The 12,184-nt window shown below is 57.7% G+C and overlaps 1 protein-coding gene across 7 annotated transcripts in view; it reads right to left on the bottom strand.

Annotated features, from left to right (window-relative positions):
- The window catches only part of paplna (papilin a, proteoglycan-like sulfated glycoprotein), a 610,770-nt gene extending 602,074 nt beyond the window's left edge, over positions 1-8,696 (bottom strand). For all 7 annotated transcript variants that reach the window (XM_059951694.1, XM_059951720.1, XM_059951737.1 and 4 more), the window contains exon 1: positions 8,454-8,696. In XM_059951694.1, coding sequence (XP_059807677.1) covers positions 8,454-8,513 — 60 coding nt within the window. In that variant the 5' untranslated portion in view covers positions 8,514-8,696. The remainder of the gene's footprint in view (positions 1-8,453) is intronic.
- Positions 8,697-12,184: the final 3,488 nt, after the last annotated feature.

Raw genomic sequence — 12,184 nt, 5'->3', positions numbered from 1 at the left:
TGTGTGTTACAGGGCGAACATGACTGTAGGGTGTCTGTGTGGTACAGGGCGACCGTGACTGTAGGGTGCTGTGTGGTACAGGGCGAGAGTGACTGTAAGGTGTCTGTGTGGTACAGGGCGACCGTGACTGTAGGGTGCTGTGTGGTACAGGGCGAGCGTGACTGTAAGGTGTCTGTGTGGTACAGGGCGACCGTGACTGTAGGGTGCTGTGTGGTACAGGGCGAGTGTGACTGTAAGGTGTCTGTGTGGTACAGGGCGACCGTGACTGTAGGGTGCTGTGTGGTACAGGGCGAGCGTGACTGTAAGGTGTCTGTGTGGTACAGGGCGACCGTGACTGTAGGGTGCTGTGTGGTACAGGGCGAGAGTGACTGTAGGGTGCCGTGTGGTACAGAGCGAGCACAACTGTAGGGTGCTTGTGTGTTACAGGGCGAACGTGACTGTAGGGTGTCTGTGTGGTACAGGGTGAGAGTGACTGTAGGGTATCTGTGTGATACAGGGAGAACGTGACTGTAGGGTGTCTGTGTGGTACAGGGCGAGCGTGACTGCAGGGTATCTGTGTGTTACAGGGCGAACATGACTGTAGGGTGTCTGTGTGGTACAGGGCGAACTTGACTGCAGGGTATCTGTGTGTTACAGGGCGAACATGACTGTAGGGTGTCTGTGTGGTACAGGGCGACCGTGACTGTAGGGTGCTGTGTGGTACAGGGCGAGTGTGACTGTAAGGTGTCTGTGTGGTACAGGGCGACCGTGACTGTAGGGTGCTGTGTGGTACAGGGCGAGTGTGACTGTAAGGTGTCTGTGTGGTACAGGGCGACCGTGACTGTAGGGTGCTGTGTGGTACAGGGCGAGCGTGACTGTAAGGTGTCTGTGTGGTACAGGGCGACCGTGACTGTAAGGTGTCTGTGTGGTACAGGGCGAGCGTGACTGTAAGGTGTCTGTGTGGTACAGGGCGACCGTGACTGTAGGGTGCTGTGTGGTACAGGGCGAGAGTGACTGTAGGGTGCCGTGTGGTACAGAGCGAGCACAACTGTAGGGTGCTTGTGTGTTACAGGGCGAACGTGACTGTAGGGTGTCTGTGTGGTACAGGGTGAGAGTGACTGTAGGGTATCTGTGTGATACAGGGAGAACGTGACTGTAGGGTGTCTGTGTGGTACAGGGTGAGAGTGACTGTAGGGTGTCTGTGTGGTACAGGGCGAACTTGACTGCAGGGTATCTGTGTGTTACAGGGCGAACATGACTGTAGGGTGTCTGTGTGGTACAGGGCGACCGTGACTGTAGGGTGCTGTGTGGTACAGGGCGAGTGTGACTGTAAGGTGTCTGTGTGGTACAGGGCGACCGTGACTGTAGGGTGCTGTGTGGTACAGGGCGAGCGTGACTGTAAGGTGTCTGTGTGGTACAGGGCGACCGTGACTGTAGGGTGCTGTGTGGTACAGGGCGAGTGTGACTGTAAGGTGTCTGTGTGGTACAGGGCGACTGTGACTGTAGGGTGCTGTGTGGTACAGGGCGAGTGTGACTGTAAGGTGTCTGTGTGTTACAGGGCGACCGTGACTGTAGGGTGCTGTGTGGTACAGGGCGAGCGTGACTGTAAGGTGTCTGTGTGGTACAGGGCGACCGTGACTGTAAGGTGTCTGTGTGGTACAGGGCGACCGTGACTGTAGGGTGCTGTGTGGTACAGGGCGAGAGTGACTGTAGGGTGCCGTGTGGTACAGAGCGAGCACAACTGTAGGGTGCTTGTGTGTTACAGGGCGAACGTGACTGTAGGGTGTCTGTGTGGTACAGGGTGAGAGTGACTGTAGGGTATCTGTGTGATACAGGGAGAACGTGACTGTAGGGTGTCTGTGTGGTACAGGGCGAGAGTGACTGTAGGGTGTCATGTGGTACAGGGCGAGCGTGACTGTAGAGTGTCATGTGGTACAGGGCAAGCGTGACTGTAGGGTGTCATGTGGTACAGGGCGAGCGTGACTGTAGGGTGTCATGTGGTACAGAGCAAGAGTGACTGTAGGATGTCAGTGTGGTACAGGGTGACAGATACTATAGGATATCAGTGTGTTACAGGGAAAAATGACTGTAGGCTGTCAGTGTGGTACAAGGGAATGTGACTGTAGGGTGTCAGTGTGGTACGGGGTGAGTGGGACTGTAGCATGTCAGTGTGGTACAGGGTGAGTGTGACTGTAGGGTGTCAGTGTGGTACAGGGGTATGTGACTGAAGGGTGTCAGTGTGGAACAGGGCAAGTGTGACTGTAGGGTGCCAGTGTGGTACAGGGCAAAAGGGACTGTAGGGTGTCAGTGTGGTACAGGATAAGCATGACTATAGGGTGTCAGTGTGATACAGGGTGAGTGGGACTGTAGAATGTCAGTGTGGTAAAGGGTGACAGTGACTGTAGTTTGTCAGTATGGTACAGGGCGAGCATGACTGTATGGTGTCAGTGTGGTACAGGGCGAGCATGACTGTATGGTGTCAGTGTGGTACAGGGGAACTTGACTGTAGTGTGTTTGCGTGGCATAGGGTGTCAGAGACTTTAGGATGTCAGTGTGGTACAAGGCGAGAGAGATTGTAGAATGTCAGTGTGGTGCAACTTGACAGATACTGTAGGGTGTCAGTGTGGTACAGTGTGACAATTACTTTAGGATGTCAGTGTTTTAGCCCCACCCTATTTATATATGGTCACCCAGTAAGGAAGGGGGCATGGAGGGATGAGGATGTCCTAGTCAACTTGCTCCTGGGGCTGGCGAAATCCGCCATCCGAGGGTCTTGGAAACGGGTGGCGGGAGGATCTCCCCGGGCAGACTGCCTGGCAATGTTTAGGGGGTATGTTCGTGCCCAGGTAAAAATTGAAAAAGAACACGCGCAGTCCATAGTGGCCTTAGAGGAGTTTCGAGACCGTTGGGCTCCGCGGGGTGTAAATGCCATCGTGGATAGAGATGGCAACATTCTGGTGTAATGTCTATTGTCTATTTGTAGTGCAGTAACTGTGTTTGCCACTGTTTTGTATATATTGTATAGCACCGATATTTGTAATAAAGGATTTTGTAATAAAAAGTGTGCTACAGGGCGAGAGGGACTGTAGGGTATCAGCGTGGTACAGGGCGAGAGGGACTGCAGAGCGTCAGTGTGTTACAGGGCAACTGTGACGTAGGATGTCAGTGTGGTACGGGGAATGTGAATTTAAGGTGTCAGTGTGGTACAGGGGATTGTGACTGTAGCATGTCAGTGTAGTACAGGCGGAGAGGGACTGTAGTGTGTCAGTGCGGTACAGGGCGATCGTGACTGTAGGGTGTCAGTGTAGTACAGGGGAATGTGAATTTAAGGTGTCAGTGTGGTACAGGGTGACAGTGACTGACAGAGCTTGATGAGAAAGAAACAACATACCTCACAAGTGCTGAAACATGGGGTAATGTTTTCTTCATACAGTCTGTTTCTGCAGCATTCTGCTTTTGAACACTCATAAATATGGTGTGTTATTATTTTAATGAGTGGAATGCTCACAGTCTGTCCTTGGAACTAACACAACTATAAACAATATCTCAGAAGAGCCACCCAGAATCAGCTTATTTGTCAGGTCTGCACTTATAACTCTGCTGTTGGCACACACTGGGCTGGAAAACTAAACTGCATCAGTACATTGTGGGCAAAAATCCTCTCCTACTCGGGCTTCTTAAGGGTTAAGGTCTCTGCCTTGAAGTGGGTGGATGAGGTGGTTCTGATATTCTAAAGTGCACTGAAGGAACAAATACGATAATACGCCTGACGTCAGACTCTAAGGAATGCACATTTGTGAGTGCTCAGATTGTTTAGTGAAAGCAAAGCCATTGTCAGTTTGCCTTTCATTGTACGGAAAGGATCATTTACTCCTTTAAATCACAACTACAATGAAGTTGCAAATTTAATGATTTTTTTTAAATCAGTCGCTGGATGATCATTGAAAGAGGATTGATTTTCACGAAGAATGAAGCACTATTTTTATAAAGTAGTATATGAAGCACTGGTACAAGGAAAATTTGCACTTCTGGGCAACTTCTGTTTGTCCTAAACTGAGAGGTAGCAAGCAAAGTATTTTTATTGCAAAGCTCCACCTCCCTGAAGGCCTAAAGTGGGTTCTGGAAGTAGTGGGCACAAACAAGTCGGGCTGAAAGGCCTGTTCTGACACTATACTCTGTGAAGTGTAACCACTGTTGTAACCTAGGAAACCAGCAGCCAATTTGTGCAAAGCAAGACCAAACAGTGATGATATAATTAGCTTCAGCTTCACTGCAAAACTTCCCAGTTCTCTAACTACTGTTTTTGGGACTTTTCTCTCCACTAGAGAGTAATCAATGTCCTCTTCATTGTCCCAACAAGGCCAGAGCCTCTGACAGTGCCGGATTCCCATTAAATGCACTGCACTTGGTCCCCAGGACTCTGGAGCAAGGTGTGAACGCAATCAGATTTTGATCTCCTGAGTCAGAAGGGAAAATGTCACTAACACTGCTTCATGAACAAGCAAAAGACTTCTAACCAAACATATTAGAAACATTTGGAGAAACTGAAGGAATTCTTTGAGTCAAGCAGCATCTATAGAAAATACACAGTATGAGAGTTTTATCACATGGAAACAGGTCCTTTGGATGGGTTACCAGTGAGTGTTTGATTATCAGTGTATTCCTGGTTTATATATACATGCTCAGTTATGCTGGACTGAGGCAAGTTCGATTTTGTCATTTAAAAAAAATTGGATAGGTAAATGGACAGGAAGGGAATGGAGGGTTATGGGCTGAGTGCAGGTAGGTGGGACTAGGTGAGAGTAAGCGTTTGGCATGGACTAGAAGGGCCGAGATGGTCTGCTTCCATGCTGTAATTGTTATATGGTTATACGGACTTCCTTCCAGAGGATGTGTCCTCCAATGTGAAAATCCAGCCAGCAAGCAACTCGGCTCAGGGTAGTATTGTGTAGAAAATCTCCACTTCAACGTGGCCTTTCTCTGGAGGCTAAGTAGCCTAAGTGTTAGTGGTTCATTCAGCAAGTCCGGTTGGAATGGGTTCTTCTTACTGACAGTGATGGTAATGGGATTAGTGCATCACTGATAATGGTATCACCACACACCAGAGTTTACACAATACAAACCTTCTATAAATCACTCAGCACCTACTTTCAACCAACCACAATATACATCTGGAGTGATTGGATTACTCCACACCCGTCACTGTCCGGTGAGAGTGTGATAGTTACACCACTTTTCCTACCCGCTACCTCTACTCCACAGCTGCACTGCACACCCTGCTAGATGCTCACTGGGGCTTCCTCCTGATCTGGCTACCTCCACTACTCAGAAGGACAAGGTGAGCAAGTTCCTCTTCAGTTCCAATATAGGCATCCTTTGCCAATCCTTCATCACCACAGTAACACTCCTGAAGCTCTGACCCTGAAGTACAGCCCACTGAGGCCCTGAATTGATCATGGAGGTTGCGGTCCAGTTGACTATGTGAAACGCCAGCCAGTATGCAAGCTTGGGCCGTATGATATGGAGAGCAAGCTGTTGCCCATGTAGTCAGCTCTCCTTCTCCATGCAGCTGATTGAATCCAAAGGAAAGGCAGAGACCAATACAGGTGAGGGAACTCGGCTTTTTCTCAGAGCAACGGAGGATGAGAGGTGACCTGATAGAGGAAGAGGTGGGTGCATGAAATGCATCACCAGTGACAGCAGTAGAGCTAGATACAATAGTCTTTTAAGAGACTCTTAAGATAGGTACATGGAGCTTAGAAAAATAGAGGGCTGTACACTGGGGAAATTCTAGGCAGTTTCTGGAGTAGGTTACATGGTTGGCACAACATTGTGGGCCAAAGGGCCTGTAATGTGCTGTAGATTTCTATTTTTCTATGTTCAGTACAACCCAACTGCCCAGTTAGACTGTTTTTCTGTTGGGATCAATGTTGGTGACTACAGTATTCTCTTCTGATTTGCAGGCTGTGACTAATGACCCCCTCAACATGGTAAGGAAATAGGCTCTCCTCTGTGGACTCAATCACACCTCCACAGTGCATCATCACCAACATCTGCCTCCTGAGTAAAGGCTTGCACCAAAGTCACACCCTTGCTCTGACTTATTTCATACTCCCTCAGTTCCCTAGTGTTATTGCAAATTGCACACAGTGATCCCACGCCTGCTGTTCTCGACTGTGTGATGACAGTAGTTTCTGCCCAAAACACTTAGCCTAACCCTTTCAGTTAACAAGCACAGCAATGTTGACTGCAACCATCACAGTACCTGGACACTTGCCAAAATTTCCTTTAGCCATTTCACAAACCACACTCACAACTCGTGACAAAGTTGGAAACTAAGGTTTATCGATCCATTTTCTCCAACTTTAGAACATGGAATGATACAGGAACAGGCCCTTCAGCCCAGAATGTTGTGGCAAAGCAATTCAATTAGTGATCAAATGGTCAACTAAACAAGTCCCTTCAGCTGACACAACATCCATATCTGTCCAAATTCCTCACATCCATTTTCCTATCCAAACGTCTCTTAAAAGTCCCTAATGTACAAAGTTTGTATTTGCCTCTACCCCACCCCAGGAACACATTCCAGGCACCCACCACTCTATGTAAAAACAACTTGCCCCTCACATCTCCTTTGAAATTACCCCCCTCACCTTATATATATTACCTGGTATTACACACTTGACCCCTGAGAGAAAAAATACCGTCTGTCTCTATCTTTGCCTCTCATAATCAGATAAACCTCTAACTGGTCTCCCCTCAATCCACCACTCCAAGTTTGTCTAACCTCTTGTGATAGCATGTGGCTTCTAATCCAGGCAACATATTGGTGAACTCTTCTGTACCTTCTCCAAGGCCTCGACATCCTTCCTATAATGGGGTGACCAGAACTGCTTGCAGTACTCCCGATGCAGCCCAGCTGGAGTTGTATAAAGCTGCAACACAACTTCCTGACCTTAGAACTCAATACCTCGCCTAATAAAGGCAATCAAGCCTTCATAACCACCAGTGCAGACACTTCCACAGAGCTCTGAACCTGGGTCTCCATTGTTACACAAAGGCTTTCCGGCTACCTACCAAAATGCTCAACACTGTCAGGCATGTGCCTCCCATCACTGCCCTGTCTCATATAAATGACCAAATGGGATTGGTGCAGGAGGGTGCTTGCTGGCCAGCATGGACATGGACGGCTGAAGGGCTGAATTATATGCTGTGTGATACTATCTCTAAGCTCCACTGTATACAGCCACTTCTTCCTTTGCCTGCTTCTGTTCACCTCCTCCCCAGTGCTGCTACCTTCCTGTTCTCGCTAACTCTCTCCTCCTCGCCCTCCTAACAGCCTGCAAGATCCCTCCTAACCCCACTTCCGCACTCTGTCCTAACAGCCTGAAAGATATCCCAGTTCATCTCCAATTTCCCTCTGAAGTTCACTGAATCACTTCCATCACAATTCCCCTTCACCCAAATTCCTTATCCATGCCTCTGCTCCTCACTTTAAACTCAGGAACCTCCTTGTCGGAGAAAAGCCTTTATTTTTCTGCATCCTCCTGCTTTGCAGAATCTCAATTACATCTCTGGCAAGCCTTCATTTGCACCTCTGTTCAGCACAGCACACGACGGACGTGGCTACATCGCAGAAGGTGCAAAGGAGATTCACTGGGATGTTACCTGAGATGAGGAGAGGCTAAGTCAGTTCTCCTTGGAGTATAGGAGACTGATAAAGGCTGAAGGTGAGAAACTTTACCCAAAAGTAGATGTCTGAAAATAGAGCTGAAAGGTAATAGGTTACACGGTCAGCACAACATTGTGGGTCGAAGGGCCTGTAATGTGCTGTAGATATTCTATGGTTTTATTGTAGGGGATTTGAAGGCGAATTTTTGCCCCAGACAGGTTTGAAATCAGAAATACATCACCTGAGAGGGTAGTGGAGGCAGGGACTCTCAGCACAAGTATGAAGACAAGCACTACAATTGCTGAGACAGGGCTGATAGGAACATAACGATGTTAATAGGATCAGTGTATACTGGCCTGGACAACGTGGGCTAAAAAGGGCCTGTTTCTGTCTGGTGAGACTGACATTAGCTCATTTCCTCCCTACAGGTGCAGCCTGACTTTTGGATGGGCTGAAGTTATTTTCTATAGAACAGGGGAGGAGAGAGGGTGCTTAAAGTAAGGTTCTGAGACAATGAGATCAGATATCATGAGCACAGATTCACAGTGACAGAGCGAGGAAGGTGAGGGACGAGAGGGGTAAATCCTATTCTCACTGACCCGTTACCGGGGAGGGGGGGGAGAACCTGAGGAAGGGAAGCCATGGAATTAACCGAGCGCTGTGAAGATCAGGGGAGGCTTCCCCGACTAGCATGGTCTGAAGGGGCCGAGTGGTCTCCCCTTACTGTTCGGCATCAAACACCCACAGCTGATCCTGGGATTACCCCCCACCCCATCCTGAACCGGCGGCAGTTTGTACTCACCAAAGACTCGGACACCCAAGTCAGCAGCAGCGCGACTGGCAGCGGCTGGAGAGGCAGCATCGTATCCGAGTCCGGGTCCCGGTCGGCCCCGGCTCCAGATACTGATCTCGCTCCGGCTCTTCTCCCTCGCCGCTCCTGATCCCTCTCTGGGTCCGGGCGGCGCCTTCACCAGAAGCCGCTCCGATCCTTTTCGCTGCTTCAGCCGCGTCGCCAGCGGGATCTACAACTCTGAGGGGGAGGGTGAGAGCCGGGCGGGGCGGGGCGGGGCAGGACAGGGAGGGAGGGAGGGTGAGAGCCGGGCGGGGCGGGGCAGGACAGGGCAGGGAGGGAGGGTGAGAGCCGGGCGGGGCGGGGCAGGACAGGGAGGGAGGGAGGGTGAGAGCCGGGCGGGGCGGGGCAGGACAGGGAGGGAGGGAGGGTGAGAGCCGGGCGGGGCGGGGCAGGACAGGGAGGGAGGGAGGGTGAGAGCCGGGTGGGGCGGGGCAGGACAGGGAGGGAGGGAGGGTGAGAGCCGGGCGGGGCGGGGCAGGACAGGGAGGGAGGGAGGGTGAGAGCCGGGCGGGGCGGGGCGGGGCAGGACAGGGAGGGAGGGAGGGTGAGAGCCGGGCGGGGCGGGGCAGGACAGGGAGGGAGGGAGGGTGAGAGCCGGGCGGGGCGGGGCAGGACAGGGAGGGAGGGAGGGAGGGTGAGAGCCGGGCGGGGCAGGGCAGGACAGGGAGGGAGGGAGGGTGAGAGCCGGGCGGGGCAGGGCAGGGAGGGAGGGTGAGAGCCGGGCGGGGCGGGGCAGGACAGGGAGGGAGGGAGGGTGAGAGCCGGGCGGGGCAGGACAGGGAGGGAGGGAGGGAGGGAGGGTGAGAGCCGGGCGGGGCGGGGCAGGACAGGGAGGGAGGGAGGGTGAGAGCCGGGCGGGGCGGGGCAGGACAGGGAGGGAGGGAGGGAGGGAGGGTGAGAGCCGGGCGGGGCGGGGCAGGACAGGGAGGGAGGGAGGGTGAGAGCCGGGCGGGGCGGGGCAGGACAGGGCAGGGAGGGAGGGTGAGAGCCGGGCGGGGCGGGGCAGGACAGGGAGGGAGGGAGGGAGGGAGGGTGAGAGCCGGGCGGGGCGGGGCAGGACAGGGAGGGAGGGAGGGAGGGTGAGAGCCGGGCGGGGCGGGGCAGGACAGGGAGGGAGGGAGGGTGAGAGCCGGGCGGGGCGGGGCAGGACAGGGAGGGAGGGAGGGAGGGTGAGAGCCGGGCGGGGCGGGGCAGGACAGGGAGGGAGGGAGGGAGGGTGAGAGCCGGGCGGGGCAGGACAGGGAGGGAGGGAGGGAGGGAGGGTGAGAGCCGGGCGGGGCGGGGCAGGACAGGGAGGGAGGGTGAGAGCCGGGCGGGGCGGGGCAGGACAGGGAGGGAGGGTGAGAGCCGGGCGGGGCGGGGCAGGACAGGGAGGGAGGGAGGGAGGGTGAGAGCCGGGCGGGGCGGGGCAGGACAGGGAGGGAGGGAGGGAGGGTGAGAGCCGGGCGGGGCGGGGCAGGACAGGGAGGGAGGGAGGGTGAGAGCCGGGCGGGGCGGGGCAGGACAGGGAGGGAGGGTGAGAGCCGGGCGGGGCGGGGCAGGACAGGGAGGGAGGGAGGGTGAGAGCCGGGCAGGGCGGGGCAGGACAGGGAGGGAGGGAGGGTGAGAGCCGGGCGGGGCGGGGCAGGACAGGGCAGGGAGGGAGGGTGAGAGCCGGGCGGGGCAGGACAGGGAGGGAGGGTGAGAGCCGGGCGGGGCGGGGCAGGACAGGGAGGGAGGGAGGGAGGGAGGGAGGGTGAGAGCCGGGCGGGGCGGGGCAGGACAGGGAGGGAGGGAGGGAGGGAGGGTGAGAGCCGGGCGGGGTGGGGCAGGACAGGGAGGGAGGGAGGGAGGGTGAGAGCCGGGCGGGGCGGGGCAGGACAGGGAGGGAGGGAGGGAGGGAGGGTGAGAGCCGGGCGGGGCGGGGCAGGACAGGGAGGGAGGGAGGGAGGGTGAGAGCCGGGCGGGGCGGGGCAGGACAGGGAGGGAGGGAGGGTGAGAGCCGGGCGGGGCGGGGCAGGACAGGGAGGGAGGGAGGGAGGGTGAGAGCCGGGCGGGGCGGGGCAGGACAGGGAGGGAGGGAGGGAGGGTGAGAGCCGGGCGGGGCGGGGCAGGACAGGGAGGGAGGGAGGGAGGGTGAGAGCCGGGCGGGGTGGGGCGGGGCGGGGCAGGACAGGGAGGGAGGGTGAGAGCCGGGCGGGGCGGGGCAGGACAGGGAGGGAGGGTGAGAGCCGGGCGGGGCGGGGCAGGACAGGGAGGGAGGGTGAGAGCCGGGCGAGGCGGGGCAGGACAGGGAGGGAGGGTGAGAGCCGGGCGGGGCGGGGCAGGACAGGGAGGGAGGGTGAGAGCCGGGCGGGGCGGGGCAGGACAGGGAGGGAGGGTGAGAGCCGGGCGGGGCGGGGCAGGACAGGGAGGGAGGGTGCGAGCCGGGCGGGGCGGGGCAGGACAGGGAGGGAGGGAGGGAGGGAGGGTGAGAGCCGGGCGGGGCGGGGCAGGACAGGGAGGGAGGGAGGGTGAGAGCCGGGCGGGGCGGGGCGGGGCAGGACAGGGAGGGAGGGAGGGAGGGTGAGAGCCGGGCGGGGCGGGGCAGGACAGGGAGGGAGGGAGGGAGGGAGGGTGAGAGCCGGGCGGGGCGGGGCGGGGCAGGACAGGGAGGGAGGGAGGGAGGGTGAGAGCCGGGCGGGGCGGGGCGGGGCAGGACAGGGAGGGAGGGTGAGAGCCGGGCGGGGCGGGGCAGGACAGGGAGGGAGGGTGAGAGCCGGGCGGGGCGGGGCAGGACAGGGAGGGAGGGAGGGAGGGAGGGAGGGTGAGAGCCGGGCGGGGCGGGGCGGGGCAGGACAGGGAGGGAGGGTGAGAGCCGGGCGGGGCGGGGCAGGACAGGGAGGGAGGGAGGGAGGGTGAGAGCCGGGCGGGGCGGCGCAGGACAGGGAGGGAGGGAGGGAGGGAGGGTGAGAGCCGGGCGGGGCGGGGCAGGACAGGGAGGGAGGGAGGGTGAGAGCCGGGCGGGGCGGGGCAGGACAGGGAGGGAGGGAGGGAGGGAGGGTGAGAGCCGGGCGGGGCGGGGCAGGACAGGGAGGGAGGGAGGGAGGGAGGGTGAGAGCCGGGCGGGGCGGGGCAGGACAGGGAGGGAGGGTGAGAGCCGGGCGGGGCGGGGCAGGACAGGGAGGGAGGGTGCGAGCCGGGCGGGGCGGGGCAGGACAGGGAGGGAGGGAGGGAGGGTGAGAGCCGGGCGGGGCGGGGCAGGACAGGGAGGGAGGGAGGGAGGGAGGGTGAGAGCCGGGCGGGGCGGGGCAGGACAGGGAGGGAGGGTGAGAGCCGGGCGGGGCGGCGCAGGACAGGGAGGGAGGGAGGGAGGGAGGGTGAGAGCCGGGCGGGGCGGGGCAGGACAGGGAGGGAGGGAGGGTGAGAGCCGGGCGGGGCGGGGCAGGACAGGGAGGGAGGGAGGGAGGGAGGGTGAGAGCCGGGCGGGGCGGGGCAGGACAGGGAGGGAGGGAGGGAGGGAGGGTGAGAGCCGGGCGGGGCGGGGCAGGACAGGGAGGGAGGGTGCGAGCCGGGCGGGGCGGGGCAGGACAGGGAGGGAGGGAGGGAGGGTGAGAGCCGGGCGGGGCGGGGCAGGACAGGGAGGGAGGGAGGGAGGGAGGGAGGGTGAGAGCCGGGCGGGGCGGGGCAGGACAGGGAGGGAGGGTGAGAGCCGGGCGGGG

Source organism: Hypanus sabinus, chromosome 2, assembly GCF_030144855.1.
Source record: "Hypanus sabinus isolate sHypSab1 chromosome 2, sHypSab1.hap1, whole genome shotgun sequence".
Taxonomy (NCBI): Eukaryota; Metazoa; Chordata; class Chondrichthyes; order Myliobatiformes; family Dasyatidae; genus Hypanus; species Hypanus sabinus.
Note: the sequence above shows the minus strand (reverse complement) of the source record. Positions and strands in the feature narration are given on the sequence as shown.